This window comes from Macrobrachium rosenbergii, chromosome 43, assembly GCF_040412425.1.
Source record: "Macrobrachium rosenbergii isolate ZJJX-2024 chromosome 43, ASM4041242v1, whole genome shotgun sequence".
Taxonomy (NCBI): Eukaryota; Metazoa; Arthropoda; class Malacostraca; order Decapoda; family Palaemonidae; genus Macrobrachium; species Macrobrachium rosenbergii.
Genome location: NC_089783.1, coordinates 43,075,838 through 43,094,124, shown reverse-complemented (window position 1 = coordinate 43,094,124; position 18,287 = coordinate 43,075,838). Strand labels below are relative to the sequence as shown.

At 35.7% G+C, this 18,287-nt stretch overlaps 1 protein-coding gene across 2 annotated transcripts in view; it reads left to right on the top strand.

Moving 5' to 3' along the window:
* Nucleotides 1-843: 843 nt before the first annotated feature.
* The window catches only part of BubR1 (Bub1-related kinase), a 73,979-nt gene continuing 56,535 nt past the window's right edge, over nt 844-18,287 (top strand). The window contains exons 1-8 of one of the 2 annotated variants that reach the window (XM_067087079.1): nt 844-990; nt 7,111-7,265; nt 9,011-9,227; nt 11,891-12,087; nt 12,219-12,447; nt 13,441-13,630; nt 14,730-14,893; nt 17,472-17,580. In XM_067087079.1, the coding sequence (XP_066943180.1) occupies nt 7,129-7,265; nt 9,011-9,227; nt 11,891-12,087; nt 12,219-12,447; nt 13,441-13,630; nt 14,730-14,893; nt 17,472-17,580 (1,243 nt within the window). In that variant the 5' untranslated portion in view covers nt 844-990; nt 7,111-7,128. Of the gene's footprint in view, nt 991-1,083; nt 1,259-7,110; nt 7,266-9,010; nt 9,228-11,890; nt 12,088-12,218; nt 12,448-13,440; nt 13,631-14,729; nt 14,894-17,471; nt 17,581-18,287 lie in introns of those variants that run through there. The other variant, XM_067087080.1, reaches the window with a different exon arrangement.

Here is an 18,287-nt window from a genome sequence, read left to right as displayed (position 1 = left end):
TCTAATGGTCGTCAGAAAATAAAGGCCCTTGTCAATGTTGAACTGTCGTTGAACAATTGTTGTCGTTGCCAATTTGAATTCAGATACTTTCAATTAAACTTCTTGCAGTGTGGTTACGTCCTTTGAATACCATTTTTTTATGCCTGATGGCGGGTGACAGAAATGCTTCTTTGGTGTAGGTTGTTATTTTTGAAACACCTTAGCCACACGCCAATCTGTGGTTTAATTCGCTACAGTTTGTGAATATGACCAGTTTCACTTTTTTTCACGAATATCCGTGACCACTCCTAACCATACCTCACTGATAGGATATATATATATATATATATATATATATATATATATATATATATATATATATATATATATATATATGTGTGTGTGTGTGTGTGTGTGTGTGTGTGTGTGTGTGTGCGTGATGTCAGTTCATATTTTTACTAATTACATGTTTATTTACTTACACTGTAATATTTTTCAGTTGCAAGACATGCTGCTCACGTAATATGTTAACGCATTCCGCTGATGTAATTTTCTATTCTTTAGATGTTGACATCAGATGTAACGGGAGATCTTTTTAAATATATATTCATATGGAAATTTTAATCAATATACATTGTGTACCATCATTCTCCCTTTATATATGAATATATATATATATATAATTTATTTCTTCATGTGTACAATCTGTATATTTCACTCAAGAAATATATATAACATTTCTAATATATCAACTATAAAATTGCCGCTGATTACTGTTCAATTATTGAGAGTGGTCGGAGTGGTAAGATGGTAGAACTATGGCGTCGTTTTCTTCAACAGGTGAGCAACCTCAGATCCATGTATATTGTAGCTTATACTATGCGCAGTGCGCATGCGTGCCACAATCAGTTGAGATTCAAAAGTGTAAACATTCAGCTAAGTTCAAGCTGGCTGATAATTTCTATTAATTTCTCGAGTGGAGGTCTCCGACCTTGAGCTGTTTTATATTGGGTAAGTTTATTCTCAGTGAGTTATGTCATATTTAGTTGTTTTACATTCTTTGTAAGGATTTATCGTTTATTTACGCAGCGTTGCTTACGCTAAGAGTCATACGCTAGTTTTCGTCCGAGCAGATTCCAAACTTTAGCCTTTGATAGCTTGGCCATTTGGACTTTAAAGTTAAATATCATATATTTCAAAGCCATGTTGCCAGATAAAGGATCTGGAAACGAAGCCTCCCCTCCCTCTGAGGTTTGCTCGTCCCTAGAATTTACGGCAGGTAAGCAAGTAGTCGTAAGCATTCTTGTCCTACTGTCTTGCCTTGCCCCACCAGTAGGGCATCACAGACGACTCATGGGAGAGTATATTCTGGAGTGGTTTAATAAAATAGCGCCAATTTGCAGGCTGTCTCCCGAGATAGAATTGCATATGCTAGGCTGTACTTCTAGTCAAGCTAGCAAGTGGTGTGTAGCCCAGGCCTAGCTTAGCCTATTTTCCAAGTGGCCATCCATATGGATTCGGAAGTAGCTTGGGTAAAACTGGAGACTACTACTAAGGCCTTATTCTTTTAATTTGCGGACTGGAACATTTAATGGGTTTTGATTATGATTGTTTATGATATTGGCCTTTAGGGTAAATGGTTGGGTATGACACATCAATCGCTGAATTTTCACTTTTCACTCAATATTTAATTGGTGAAACAACAAAGAAATTAAGCCTTGAAGAAACCAGACCAGCTTTGGGTTGATGCCTTTGCACGATTTTTTCTAATTGACCTACCCATCATAGGCCTAGGATTATACCCGCTAGGCCTTGGTTTGTCAGCCTTCCTCCGAATTCGTCCATTTGATATCCGCCCACGAACGCAATGGATCTCTGCCTTGGTTGTGATTTAAGTATAGTAGATATCTCTGTTATATCTAGGGATAGGGAGTCCACCCTTGAATTTTTTGCATGGCACAAAGCGTTAAATTTGACGTATAAATGCCCTTGCTGCCTTAATATTGCCAAATTAACAAAAAGCCCAATTCTGTTGCGATAAAAACTACAAAGTCTATAAAGTCGCCGAGCACGTTGGCGCCTTAATATATCAGGGCTGACCTGCATGTGGTTTGAGAACGTCCACATTTCCGTTCATTAAGTTCTGCTTTTTTTTTTTTTAACTTTAGCCGGTGTACTCAACTAGAGGTTGCACGTGCTGCCAGTGTATTTGAACGTACTGTGAATGACTGGTACAACTTCTGCCAGGAAGTTGTACTACACCACATGGAAAGTACCAGGACTCAAGGTGGCCCATGGAAAGTAGTCGAAATAGACAAGGCCAAATTTGGAAAAAGAAATTATAATAAAGGGAGGTACATCAAAGGAGTGTGGGTTTTCGGAGGGTTTGAACGAGATTAAAAAAAAACGTTTATGGTCCCAGTAGGTGACCGTACAAAGGAAACGTTGGTGGCTGAAATCCGTAAGTGGATACCGCTGGGAATGAAGATAAGCGATTGTTGGGCGGCATACTCCCAACTGCAGCTGGAAGGGTACACGCATGAAACTGTGAACCACTCATGCAACTTCGTGGATCCAGACACTGGGGCATCAACCCAGAACATCGAATGTTGCTGGAGAGACGCTCGGGCTGATGTACCGAGGTACGGCAGAAGGGAAGAAGTCTTCAACAAATACCTGGCCTATCACCTCTTCTGCCGAAAATAACCGTTGTATGAAGCCCAGTTTCACGTGTTCATGCATGCTGTCGCCACCCTGTACCCACCTCCTGTTTCCCTAGCGGAACACGAATTTGACACCTCTCAACAATAAGGTAAGTTTATTGATGTATATGTAGGCTAAGGTAAATGGTCCCTAAGTAAGGCTAAGAGCAAATAGGCAACATATATTAGATAAGTGTTCTTGTTGGCAGTCGGAAGTCAGGGCAGCTCACGCTGTCCGGACATCCACTCAGGCTAAGAACAGCCCACGTGTTGGGACTATGAACCCAGCCAGAACAGTAACTGTATGTTGTGGGAGTTTGTTTACATAAATGTAAGAAATAGCCTAGGCCAGTCATGTCCAAATGTACGGTTAACCCCTAAGTTCGGAGTAAACAGTTGAACGGAGCCTAGTATGCAGTTTGTCGATAGAGCTATATAACCTTGTTCCTGTTACTACCTTCCTCACACCACTCGTTTTCTGTAACCCCTTGCCAAGAATCTCAAAATGTGGATAATGCGCGAAGTGCCATTCCGCCACCCCAAAACTGAAAGCAGAAATGTTCAAAAGATGACCGTTAAAGAAGTAGCGTCACCCACATTGTTGGTTTATGTTGAGGTAGTGACAACCGGAAAACGATAGTTTTGCCGAAGATAATAACATTGGAAAACAAGAAAGCTAACAGGAAAAAATGACTTTTTATGCTGGCTGGAGGCTTCCGAACAATGAACGACTTTAAAAGAATGTCGAAAACTAGGCATTTCCGAAAACAATAATGGTATGAAACATGCAAAAACCATCAAAATAAGCAAGAAAAATATCGTGTGTAGCCTGAGGGGCAGTCTGGGTGTAAAGTACAGGAAGTCCCTGGGTTACGACGGGTCTGGCTTATGAGGTTACGATGCTTTTCAAATACATTCATCAAAAATTATTTCCCGGTTTACGACGCATGTTCCGGTGCTTACGACACGTACGGCGATCCAACGGAAGAAATATGGCTCCAAAATGGCAGAATAATAAAAATTTGGAGGTTTATTTGATGAAAAAGTCAATAAAAATGAAGTTTACATCTTTTTAATACACCCAAAGCATTAAAAGTAAGGTTTTCTTAGGATTTATGATGGTTTTCGACAAATTTTCAGTTTATGACGTGGTGTAAAAACAGAACCCGTGTCGTAAACCAGGGACTGCCTGCATAATTTTACCCAGAATATTTCTAATGTAGGTAGGGAGTAGCCTAACCGATGTTTCTTATGTAGGCTAGAAGTAGCCTAGGCTAGCGGTGTCCGTAGGTGCATAAGGTTAGATTACCCGAATGTTGTAGCTTGTTGTAAGTAGAGTGGCGGAACAACATTTTGTGTGCAGAGTAGCAGGTCAGCCTCATGTATGTAGTGTAGCAGGTCAGCCTCACATATTTAGAGTAGCGGGTCAGCCTCACATATGTAGAGTAGCGGGTCAACCTCATGTATGTAGATTAGAGAGTCAGTAAAATGGGCCACTGCAAAATTTGTGGACACCTCATACCTATGTGTTCATTCCCCCCACTCAAAAACCCTGGTTTCCCAACAGGATCCCCCTTACTGTTTGTTGTTAATTAGGTAATGCATATGCATTTACTGCGTGTTTACGAACGTGGTGCGAAAACATCCATTTTCATGAATTCCTCCGTTGTGTCAGTTTCCCCCACCCAATAACCCTGGTTTCCCAACAACATCCCTTTTACGTTTTTTATAGGCTTTTGCATATTCACTTCCTGCATATTTAGGGTAATTACACCAAAATAAATATTTTTCATGCATTTTCTAGCGTGAAATATGCTGCGCAACTGTTGTAAAGTTTTACCAAAATAAGCATGTGAAGTCTTCGTAAAATAAGCATTCAAGGCAATTTTGAATCCAATATGGCAACCCCACAAATGCTGATGCACTCTGAACGGTGCTTGGGCACTTCCTTCCCAGCGCTCATTTAATGGTGTGCTGAACACTAATTGCATATATATATATAATGTTTATCGATATTACTCAAGATTTTAGTTGTAATCAGCATGATAAAGCAACATTTTGTTGCCTATACTAGTGAAAGTATGAGACTTGGAATTCCAGTCTGTCATGTGGTTGAACTGAAATGTATTTTTACCTTTAATCCATGGTTTTATCTGTACTGACATCACAACTGAAGCTCCACAGTGCTTATTTGATTGTAATTATACACATTTTCTTCTTAATTCACTCAAAATACCATTAAAATACATGAGAATGGTTGTTTACAGCACTTTGCTCTATCAAAGTAGCAAAACAATTTTCCAGCGTTATTGTACAGTACATCTGGCTGCCACAAACATTTGAGAGCAGACGACACATGAGTGAATTGTTTATGATAAAAAGGTAGTATTTTGTTGTTAGGATTTTTCATTGATTTAAGTCCATATTTATATGTAAACTTCACAGACATGTATATAATGTGTACATATGTTACCACTTTGGCAAAAATACAAGAAAGTTGAGTAGGCCTACATATGACAATTTATCTAGAATTGGTACGAGAGTCAAGATGCCATGACGTCAAAATTCAGGACTGAAATAAAGGTTTTAAATCCAAAATTATTACTTAAAACACCATTATTTTTGATTAAAACTTACACTATATATATATATATATATATATATATATATATATATATATATATATATATATATTTTAATATATACAGTATTAATAAATACAGAAGGAAAACGCAAAAAATAGCTACATCGTAATGTTCACAGCAAAACCGATGAAATTTGTCTCAGGAATCTGATTAGTTACAAAAACAGTGAATTATAATGAACACTTAATACATTTACTCAATTTATAATCTTATTCTGGTGTTTAGCTACCTAATTATTTAAATATCTAGCCCTCTGGTGTCCTGAAAATTTGTTGGAGTTCCTGTCCACGGCCCTAAGGCTGCCAGCGTTTACCACTCATGTAAAGGAAACAGTATCAGTGTCTGTGGTTACAAATATTTTGCAGATTTCAGGGGAGCGCTGACTCCGAAAGGCCCTATTATAAAGTAGGTGCTTATAACTACCGTATGAATGAAGGGATTTGCTTCAAATTTTTACCACTTATTCCTCAACTAATAATGAAAATTTTCAGTACGGGAAATTTTGAAATTCGACTTCTGACTTAATTATTTTTTTTTTTTTTTTTTTTTTTTTGTTTTTGCATTTGATAAAAAGATTTTAAAACTTTAAAAATTAATAAAAATACAAAAAAAAAAGACTTTCACAAAAAAATAAATTTCTCACATGCAAAATCAAGATATTTAGTTATACTATATTCTGTAAAAGTTTCATCAAATTTGGTTCAGTCTTCTTTGAGTAAGGTTTTATTTTTGAAAAAACTAAGTTTTGAGAAAACAAAAGAAAAAAATTTATGGTTATTTTGTAATAACTATGAAACCATGACAGTTAGAAGGCTGATTTTTGCACAAAAACTATTTTGTCATATAAGAAATATGTCCTTAAATTTACAGTATAATCAAATGAATAGAAATGTGTTCTCTCGATTTATATGTTACCAAAAAATTTTCATTTATTATATATATATATATATATATATATATATATATATATATATATATATATATATATTTATATGAAGATAAAAAGGTCTATAAAACACTATTTGAAAGTTGCAACCATATATTTTGAGCACTTCCTTCTGTGCCCATGTTCACTGGTAAAATATGGACACATGATGTGTTACAACAGTATACATACAAAGCATATGTAGGTGTGGCAGTATATATACTCTTGGACTGCCACATACTTCACTGGTGTTCTATCAAGTATTCATGCTGGTTTCATGTTGGAACCATTTGTTAGGGATCTGTTTCTTATGATCTCAATAATTGGCTGATCATTTTATTATAGATGCTTTTTGGGATTGGGATCAGCTTCTCTCCTTTTGCCCCGTAGACCCAGTACTTTGAATCAATGGGGGCTTGCATGTTGCAAGAAAAAGCTGAGCTAAAGCAGCAGGGGAGAATGCTTGCCGCCTTGGTAGATGTGACCATGCTGTGCAGATCAGTCAAGATCTTCTAGACCTTATGTTGGCTATTGTGGCACTGTATTTGGACCATCCCCAGTAAGGCTGGTAATAGGTAGATATCATTCCACTACAATCCAGAAGCTAAGGGTTCGCTTGCTTGATGTGTTTTCTCGAGCTGTATCTGTCAGAAGTGTTTCTGAAACCTTTTTCCTCTAAACCCTCCTTTATTTATAATGTCATCTAATTCTTTGCCTCCTTCTAGACCTTCTCCCCCTAACAAGTTCCATCCAAGACCTCTGACATCAAGATTGGTAATTGTTTAAGGTAATGATTTTTTCATTTCCTTAATGTTTGAAAAGTTGCACTGTACTATATTCTTAATTTTGCTTTTTCCAGACAGTTATAAACGAGACAATGGAAGTGGGAGACAATTCTGAAGCCTGGGAGTTAAGTAAGGAAAATATTCAACCTTTAAAACAGGGAAGAAATGCCAGTGTTTTGTCTGTTGCCCTGGATGATACTGCTACTCGTAAACTCAACAGTGTAAGGCAGTAAGTATTTGCCTGATGATTTTAGTTTAAAAAACTTGTGTGTTTAAATATTTTTATGTTTTGGGTAGTGGTAACATTTGTTCAGTTATATCTTGTTGTGGTTGTGTTCTTGAAGTAAATGCTATTTTGACCCATTTTTATGTAAAAGTGACAAATGGAAAATAATTATATAACTTTTTCTTAAAGTAACCTGTATTTTCCTAGGTATACCAACGAGAGCCTTTTATCATAATCCCACCTTGCCCATCTAACTTTGTCTCTGTGGCTGAAGAAAAAATTGGCTATTATTGAAAGCCAAGTGATGGGTATCCCCCATTCCCCCCTCCCCCCTCATAATCATCAGTTAACAATTTTGTTAACAAGTTCAATGATGGTTCCAGTTTGTGCTGAAGACACTCCTATATAAAAAGCTATGATTTGTGTACCTAGTAAGAATACAAAACACTTATTTTTCATGGTATAACTATGAATATGGTGTCATTTTGAAGCTGAACATTTGCACTTTAAAGTAATTCTTCAAAAACATAAAACAGCATAGGAAGTCAAAACAAGTTAAAGTTAGCAAAAAAATTCTTTGGCTGGCATCATTACAGTCATTAAACTCTCAAGGCTAATAGTTTGCATGACCACAAATGGCCATCAGTACCTCCAAGGGTATCAGTACCATCAGTACCTCTCAGTGGCATACTGTGGCTAAGTTTGTTAACTTGAGAGGAAATGACAAGCTAAGTACTTAAAGGCACCTAATGCAGTGTTACAGTCCAGGATATGTGTTTGTTGATTGCTAAACTGAAATTTGCATCAATTACCGTGAACCAAACCTTCACAAAAGAGAATTAACTGAGCATATTTACAGTATTTTGTTGTTAATACCTCAGGTTGGAAGTATATTGAGAGGGCCATTGTGGTTTTCAAGCAAGATGTTCAGCTTTGCATTTTTTTTTTCTTTGAGAAAAATGCAAAACAAAAAGTTGTAAGAAGACATTCCTACTGTATGTCTCATTTGTGCTTGTGTAAACTTTTGGCAAGGTAAGTAGAAGAGGACTCATTCTCATATTGGGAAAACTGGTCCTTATTCAAACTTTTTACCACTGGAAAATCATTCCCTGATTAAAAAAGAAAAACAGTATGGTAAGTACTGTAAATTGTGGTAAGAAGAAAAAATTGTGTTCTGGCAACAGCATTGTTAAACATCGTTAGCATATCCTACGTAGTGCATTTTGTACAATATTTAAAATTATTGAGGTTGTTTAACATCGGGTATGAGGCCAAGATAAAACCACTGATTTTACGCTGACTGATTTGCTCATCACTGTATCTCCAGTCTAATATTACATAATATACAGTACTTCATGCAGTGAATCTTCGTGCTTTAGCTTAGCCAAGTATAAAAACATCACTGATGTCTGGATGTTTTGAAACAATGTGTCTGATATAGTTTTGGTTATATTAAACCCTAATGCTGTACTATATTTTGGTATTTTAATGTAATAATTAGGAATAACTGACATGCCAGAAACTTTGAATCTTTGTGACCTAGCCTAGCAGTCTTAGGGTAATCCATCAAGTGTTTCCTCCATGTTTAGTATTAGCAAGGTCGTACTGCACACCACATTTCGTTTTGTTAATTTTTTGTACTGTAATAGTCATCTGCATGCTACCTTGTCCTAACCACTGACTTTAGTTTTTGCTATATGCAACTTGTTTTGTTTGTACAGTACTGTACTGTGTTATGCCTTTTACAGCGAATTTGAGGAAGAGCTGCGAACATATTCTGGCGATGATCCTCTTGATGTTTGGTATCGTTACATATTGTGGGTGGAGCAAAACTACCCGAAAGGTGGAAAAGATGGTAATCTAAAGAAACTGATTCAAAACTGTATCACTAGTATTCATGGAAACAGTGTTGTAATGGAAAAGTACAAAAATGATGGACGTTTCTTGAGTCTCTGGATTAAATATGTAAGTACAGTACAGTATTTTGGTGAATTACGTTGTTATAAAATCTTACAGAGAAACGGGGAAACCAAAGACATGAGATGAACAGTGGAGAAATAACCTCATAAAAAAAAAAAAAGATTTAAGCAGTGGAGTAGAGATGGACAGTGAAGAAATAACCTTATAAAAAAAATTTAAGCATATACTGTAATTTAGTTGTTTTGCTAATTGGCACTGGTTGCAGAAAAGATCTGCAGTTGAGTCTGTAATATCTGTTGTAGATTATGGTCTCTATCCCATGTTATTGGTTCTCTGAGAATATTTTTTGTGACCCCAAAATAGAGATTTTTTAATAAAATTTTGTTTAAAACTTACCTCTCATTGTGATATTGTATTTCCTGCAGTAGGTGGAAGGACAATAGTGTGAAAACTAGAAAATTAATAGGATTGCTAAGTTTTTCTCCATCCACAGGGGGTGATACATAATAGAGCTGTGAGTATTTAAAAATAAATTTTTTAAATATTTCTATTTTTGAAATGAATCTTACATATTTATAATGATAGCTGAATCTTCCATTGGTTAAAGGATGTGGGAAGAAAGTGTGAGAAATAAAAATGACCTTCAGGAAAAATTCCTTCTGGAATAAGGTGCTACTTACTTAATGATCAGAATCCATCGGCTGGTACTGCTGTCAGGAGAGGACTAACTCATTAGGCTGCAAGGACCTTTGAATGATGCTGGAGGATCCTTGCAAAGGTTATCACTCTTACTCTGATGAAAATGGGACAAAAGGCCCTGTTCCTAGGCAACAAGGGCCCTTCCCCATCTCCAAATAGGCTTCTTAAACCCAAAAACTCAAAATGAATAGGAGAGGTTAGATTACAGCTACTTTAATTGTTCAGGATAAGAGTTTCTTACCATAACAGGGGCCAGAAGTGCTGTGCATGATTCATGCTGAATCTATATCTTGCAAATAGTGCTAGGCAATTAAAGAGTTAATCTCCATTTTCTTACATTGACAACACTCGAGAGAGGTTTTAAGGAAATTGAATGTAGTTAATGCTGCTCTCATATCATTAAACTTTACCTATAGGAGTAGCAAGAAAAAGAAATCTAGATTGGCGTATGCTTCCTCGACCAGATTCTTAGAGGAGGGCCATGAGGTTGTTTGACATAGCTAGATCTAGTATTCAATGACTACAAAAAAGTTTTTTAACATTGTTTCTGAGGTTCTTAGTCTTTTGGGAAGATTTCCCCATTTGGCACCAAGGACAGATTGGAGACATCAAAAGAACAAGGAAAAGCCCAAGGCTTAGTGATTCTTTGCCCTGAAGAGGTGCAAGAAAGAAAGGACTGCTCCTTGCGAAGTAAAGCCCTCATTGCAGAAGGCCTGAGGTTCCCCTGAAAGTGGTTGATTCATTTGGATTGATAAGTGAAGCAAGTGTAGCAGTGGTAAACCCCATAAACTTTTTTGAAAGTAGTCTTGCATCGGATTCTAATTTTCCAAATCTTATATTTTAAACAATACTTGGAGCTTTAAGGGGTGAAGAAAAATGTCTAGGGATAAGAATTACAAGCTCTTCTGTCATTATTTCCTATCCTAGCTGTAGAAGAGTCTCTTTGTTGTCTTTCCCTATTCATATCAGCTTTTTGCCTCCTTATATATCTTAAACAATTATTCATACCATCTGGCCAATCAGCACATTGATTGTAACAGTCATTAAAGAAACAATCCTTACTCCTACATTTTATGCACAGGTCATGACCATCATTGGCTCAGGAGTAAAGATAGGTGTTACACTCTTACGTTGCTTATCCTATACATTTTGTTGTTACGTATATCCAAGTGAATATCCTCAATAACAGACAAAAGCCAAAATCCAAAAAACATTCCAAATCAGCAGCTAGGACATGTAAATAGCACTTTTCCAATGTGTCCTTGCAGACCAGCGACAGAAAGCACTGAAACAGAAGACACTAGATGCTCAAACCATTAGTTTACATGAAAGGGATGGGCCAATAGATGTTTCATACCAAATGATCCTGTGTAATTTTTTAGTTTTCACACCATATTCCTGCCTGACGTGGGAATACATGAGTTATAATAGAGGGATAAGATTAATTTTAAAAATTGTTCGTATCTTTTAATACAAATTCTCTTAATTTTTCTCTTTAAAGAAAAGATAGTATTATAAATTTTAAAGGTTAGTCATACTACAAGTTTTTATTGGTTATAAAATGAAATATTGGTGCTGTGAAAACTTTTTCTTTCAAGTGATGAAAGGTTGCTTTTCCAGATAAAGGTATACATTAAGTTTGAATATGTTTTTGGGAAAAATGAACTAAAGAATGAGATTCTTGCATATCAGTTAAAACAATAATCCTGCTTTTCATTAAAAGAGTAAAAAGCCATTGTTGTGAACTTTTCTTTGTTTTTACCTCATATTCGTGTAAAATAGGGTTGAACAGTAAACATTACCAGGTACTAGTGATGTATTAAAATTTAAATCAAAAGAATGAAAGCAAGTGGGAAATTATTTTGAATTAAGTGTTGAACTGGTTTAAATTTTAATCAAAATTAAGAAATTGTAAATGACAGTGGACTATAAAAACCAGGATTCTGTGTTGGAGCACCAGTTAAAGGTTGATTTTACAATGTTTACATAATTTTGTTACTTGCTTTCAGGCAAACATCTGCCCTAATCCATTAGAAGTGTACTCAGCATTAGAAAGCAAAGATTTATGCACTCATCTTGCTGATTTCTACATAAATTGGTCATGGGAACTTGAAAGATTGGGAAATTTTAAACGAGCAGATGCTATTTACCAAAAGGGTCTGCAGGCTGGGGCTGTTCCATTTGATGTTTTAGATGATGCACACAAGTAAGTATGGTAGTGACTTTTCTAGGTGTGTTTTAAGGAGGGTTTTGTGTTTATCTGTTAAACTCTTATAATGATAATTTGAGTTTATAACATACAATTATGGTCCATTAAATCTTTTGAATAATTTTCAGAAAGTTTCAAAGTCGAGTTGCAAGGGCAACTGTGGAAGGAAGACCAAATGAGAATGAAACAGAAGGGGGAGATGTCCATCGTGTAGCTTTAACATCTTTAAAAGTCCAGGGGAAGAAAAATAAAGTTTCCAACGAGCGTGTTGGGTCAACTGTGTTGGGGCCCGCTGGCCGTGTTTCACAGAGTGCACCTGCAAGCAATGCTGGTGGTCCTACTTTTAGTATCTACCAGGTTAGTCTTTATTGATTTTTGATAAGCTAGGTTTGTGTATGGTGCTAAGCATTTATACAGTATATTACTTTTAAGTACTAGGTTTAATAAGTGCACATGGAACTAGGCTTGCATTGAGGAAACTGGGAAGGACTTCCCCCAGAAACTATGCCAGTTAGTTCCATTTGCCAGCAGAAGGGAATTACAGTGAGCACCAAAATCCTCTTTCACAGAAAGTCAATCACAACCTTAATCTTTCTCATGGATCTCATACCCCTATGAGCATTGACAGCATGGCGATAGTTGCATTTTTGTGAAAGGAGGCATATTGGGTATACCAGTGAACCACTCATCTGTGTTACGAGGAAGGTGCTAGGCCTTTCTCCGATCTTGTTGTGTATGAAGCAAACCCACCCAGACCTAGGCTTAATACATAGATGCACAAAAAATTCCTAGGGCAACAGAAATACAGTACTTGGTTAAAGACTGTGGAGCTTCTGACATAATTGATTTGAGAGTTGTGTATGAAGCCCATGAATCTGTTGAAAAGTTCTATCCTGCATCACCTGGGGGATAATCATAAGCAACTGCTAAGATTATACTACAAGGCATTAATCTTGCCATATCTGGTCTATGGCTGTGAGGTCTTTATATTTGCCTCCCCTCAGAACTGATCATCAGATGCAGTTCATAATGTGGGAATCTTGATAACTGTATAATGAATCTTCTGTCAAGATAGCTGGTGGACGATGTTAGATCCTTCTTGAACTGTATTACCAGATTTTGATTCTAATGCCCTGATCATTTTATTTCAGAGTTGAAGAGTTTCATGTGAATTATATATAGAAAAGTACAGTAATGATATGCTTTTTAAATACACCCCAATCCCCATAGAAAAGTAATAAGGTGCTTTTTAAATGCACTTCAATCCCCATACAGTATTTGCCAGCAGTAAAATATTAAAAGCAAGAGTTTTTTTATGAGTGTGATTTAAATTTTTACTTTTTCATTTAGGATAATGGGAATTTGTCTGCTGTGGATGGGGGAAACTGTATCAAAGGTGGAGACCTTCCCATTCGTAACACTGTCAACAAGGAAAATGTTAAGGATCCCACAAAATGGACAAAAGCAAAGGTGTCTCAAAAGACTTCTGGTGTGGTGCCTTTGGAAGATGTCAGCAAACATCAAAAACCAGCTTTTGCAGGTAAGTTTTTTATAGATTGATTTAATTAGTTTGTTACATACTTATTTCAAAGGGCTTTGGTATGTAATTTGCTTTCATTGTGAGAACGGATTCTTTTATGTCAGCTGTATGAGAATTAGTGTTATAACTGCAGTTTGGTTAAAAAAGGATTTTAATAATGTTCAAGAGACAGTAAGGTTTTGAGTTTAGCTTGAATCATTTCTCCATTCTCAAGATTAAGATTTAAGATGAAAGTGAGATTCAGTTAGATTTTGGCCAAGAAATTCATAATACTGCAAGCTGATCAGCAATGAAAACACGATTGCTATTGAAGTCTTGCTGTAAATTTATGGCATAAAGGATTAGTTTCATATTTAATAAATGTCTATCATACCTGAAAGTAGAGGGTTGGCTGGGTTATGGGTGAAAATATTGATATAAGTGGATATGATTCTCATATTTATACCAGGAGTAATGGGTATGATATACTTTTTTCCTTAAATTAGCCCCATTAGTGAAACAAAACTAGAATAAGCTAAATGTTTTGGCCAACACACATCAGCCCTCTTCTCTGTTAGAAGTGAGAGGTGTTGCAGAGGCAGCATTATATACAGTAGGGTAAGACAGGTGTGTATGGAAGGCAAAAGGTGTTTGGTTGACTGATACTCACATATCTCTAAGTACAACACACCAAGATGAATTAAATAGGAAAAAGTGTGAATTTAAACAGGAATGTCAGATCACAATAAAAACAAAAATGATAATCCCAGGAACCACATGAGCATAATTGCATTCAGTAAAGCCACACAAGGTGTCCTTGCCTATTGTGCCAGTAGAGCATGAGCTAGGCAAATGTAAGAGGACTTTTCTTCCAAGATATACTGGTTTAGTGTTTATACAGATTAAGATTTTTTGTGATTACTGTAATGAATTTGGAAGAACAGATATTTTGACAAAAATGGCCCTAGTTTTTTAAATGAAGTTATAAGAAAATATTTATTGCGATGGACTGTGATTTTTAAAACTTGTATGTTGGCCAATGTAATATAATTACAGCACTAGAATATTTTTTGCTATTGTAATGCTTTTTTTTTTTTTATTTATTTATTTTTTTTTACAGTTCATGAAGATGCAGGTGCATCTCAACTTGGTATAACTCCTTCCAAGTTACCAGAGACCAGTAATGTTCTCTCAGTTCGTAAGAACTTGGATGACTGGAATGTCCCATTGTTTGTTCCTGAGCCATTTGATCCAAAAGTTCAACCTCAGTATTGCAAGCATAAGGTAGGTAGAAGTTTGTGTTTGGAAGTGGGATGCATGTATTTCAATCAACCCTTTTAGAAAATCATACTGATCACTAAGGGGCACAGCTCTGTTTGTCTATCAGAGCTCACTGTAGTTTTATTTTTCTTGGTATACTGGTGGTTGTTGTTAAGCTGAATAATTGGTCTTAATTATGTTCAAAGATTGAAAAAGTCAAAATGATTAGATGAAGTTAGCTAAACTTTTTTTTTTATTGATGTCATTTGCAATCATTAGAATCTTTAGGGTTGACATTTGTCTGACTGCAAGTGATATGATTAAAGTCTCAGAAGAGTTGCTGTAATTGTAAAATAATATGGCTCAAAGGCAAATCTAGAAAATAGACTAAACCTAGTCTACTGGAAGCTGTGCTCAACACTACTATCACCACATTGTTAGGTACATAGAAATGATTAAAATAGAGGCTATGTAATTATATAAAAATAATTGTGTAATAAATTTTTAACATATAATCTCTCTGGAAAGGCATGGTTTCTACATATCAGAATTACTCAACTATAAGCTACCTAGCACTCTTGCTTTACTTTTTAAGATACATAATGACTAATACATAATGCCTGATTATTCTAGTTTCTCAAGACCAAACTATGGTTATTGTTGTTTTTTTGGTGAATGAAAATTAATTTGACATCAATATTACAGTAGAGTCCGTTGTCCAGAATCATCTGGACTAAGAGTGCTCTGGATAACTGACCTGCCTAAAGTCTGGCCTAGGTTAATTCAGTCAGCCTTACTGAAGTCTTAAAACTGAATAGATATAATTGCTGTAAATGTAATGGAAACATTAATATTTATGAAAGAATTCTACATGTTAAATTCACTAGACATCTGACAAGTTCCTGAGTTGGCTATCATGATACAGTAGCCTTTAGACTCCTGTGCATCTTAAATGCAGTTATGTCCAGTGTATTGGATTTATTTAAAACATTCCATATATAGAATGCAGTCATTATAAAAAATTAGTAAATGATAAACTCCCCTCTATACTGTTATAGTCAGATGCTACTATATTAGTAAAGTATCCATAATATTCAGCTACATGATGTACAGTATATTGGTTATGTTTTATGTAAATCAGCTGACTGTAAATACTTCTGTAGTGACCACTAGAGGCTTGATACCTCTGAATAATTGATGTTTTTGAATTGATGAACTCCAGATAAGAGGTTCTGCACCATCTTAAAGGAAATACTAACATGAATAGGCTAACTGTGGCATAGAAGAAATATCTCTACAATATAAAAGAATTATAAAAGAGTGAAGGAAATCATGAAAGCATGATGGCAAGGCCTTTTGGTTTGTTTCTGCCATTTCTTACTTTTTGGTATTTATTTCATTAAATATGGCACATATTTTTTATTTTATTTGTACTTTTCATAGCTAACGAACATGAGGTCCTAACTTATCTATAATTCTTCCAGTGCCAGCTGAAAACTGGTAAAAAGAAAACACACAAGGATTTGGTGGCAACGAGGTAGGCTGATAGGCCTAGGTGGCAACTGTCACCTCCATTGTGTATGAATCGAGGAGATGACGCCTCAGTTTTCTTCCAGCCCAGGAAACTTGATTGAGGAGTGGCTAGAGGTAGGCTGTATAAGTTAAGACTGCAGGTTTGTTAGCTATGAAAAATACAAATTGAATAAAAAATTTGTCATTTGTTCATATGTGGAACAAATCTGGGTCTTAACTTATGGATAGACTCACTTTTGGAGGGAAGAAAGAAAGTCTGGAATTGACTGGAGGTTCAGCACACCTGGTAACTTCCTGGCTTAAAGAAGCCTATGGAAGGAAACCAAAGCCTCTGGCATGATAAACAAGTGATTATTTAACAGCCAGACTTCTGGGCCTTCATACAATGCAATGCAACAATGTACACGGAAGTTAAAGAACTCTTGTCTGTAGATTAACATACCTTCATAGCCACCAATAGTTTTCTATCAGTCCTCTCTCCCCTTGCTAGAGAGAGGGACTTGCTTTTGCAAAGGTTTTAATATTCATGTAAGAATAAACAAAACTCAAACAAAAAGGCCTCAGTCTCACCTGTATCAAACCCGATCTAGCACATGATGGAATGATTTCATATTGCCCGCCTGGTAGAGAAGAAGAGAAAGAAAAAGGAAAAAGACCAGTCATCTCATTCATTCTCGCTTTCATACCATCATCTTAGATACAAACTGTTATGCAGGGGCTGGATGAATTACACAACCTGTTGAGCAGCCACCACTGGACCCAAGGAAAATATGTGATATTCCTTTTAACTGTGTTGTTATGGTTAAGTCTATGGTTTTAGTTTGTGACCGCGTGATCCTGGATTATCCCGGATCATCTCTTTGTTTATTACCCTTTTGATAATTTACCATCTGGTAGTCTTGATCTTTTTGTTTACCTTGTAACCTTCTTTTCAACTGTCTCATTTGTGCCCTGAAGATGCATGAATAATAAACATGAAAGCGCTTGGTACTGAACTTCTGGTATTTGCTTATTTACATTTGTTATGTTGACTCAGTACATTTTTTGAAAAATATTTTATTTGATCTAGGTGTATTGTGGAACAGAGGAATTCTCTTTTGAGGAGTTGAGAGCTGCAAACTACTTCAAGGAAGAAAGACGGAAGGCAGAGTTAGCAAAGAAGGAACAAGAAAAAGATGGTAAGTTTAGGTAATTATTTTCAAAATGACACTGATGATTTTATTTTCTTTGTTATTTAAGAAAATAAATGAGAGATTTAAATGTTTTATATTGCCAAGATACTACTGTAATCCGATTCTTAGATATTTTTATTAAAATTTTGATTTTTAGGAACATATAGCATCAATGTCATTACTAAGACTTTTGTCAGTTTTTCAGTGCAAGTAATTAGACATAAAATGAGTCCTCTCCACTGCCCTTGTGAATCACCTTCTTGAATTTCTGTGTGATGAAGGTTTCAATCTGTGCTTTTCATGATTTTCATGGTCATTAGTTTAGGTCAGCTTCAGTTATCTTTTTTAACTAATAGAGGATTTTCATCACGTTAGTTTCACATTTATCTTTTCTGACCAAACTAGCAAATTGAAATATAATCAAAAGAAATCATTTTAGACTTAAACCCTTCCCTCACTTGGCCTTGCATTGTAGTTTGAAGCCCCTCACTTAAATGAGGTAATACCCTCATATCTATAGTGTGCTCAGTTTTAAGTTTTGTTAAAATTATATTGCTGCCTCTTATGTAAATTAGGGTATTGAACATAAGTGTTAATATTTAATAAAAATTTTAAAGTATTTGTGTATTTTTCCTGTTATGCATGTGTAAAGCCAGTATTTTTTAATCTAACTGTAGTACAGTTATATCTTTAAGGGTGTTAAGAACTTTTTA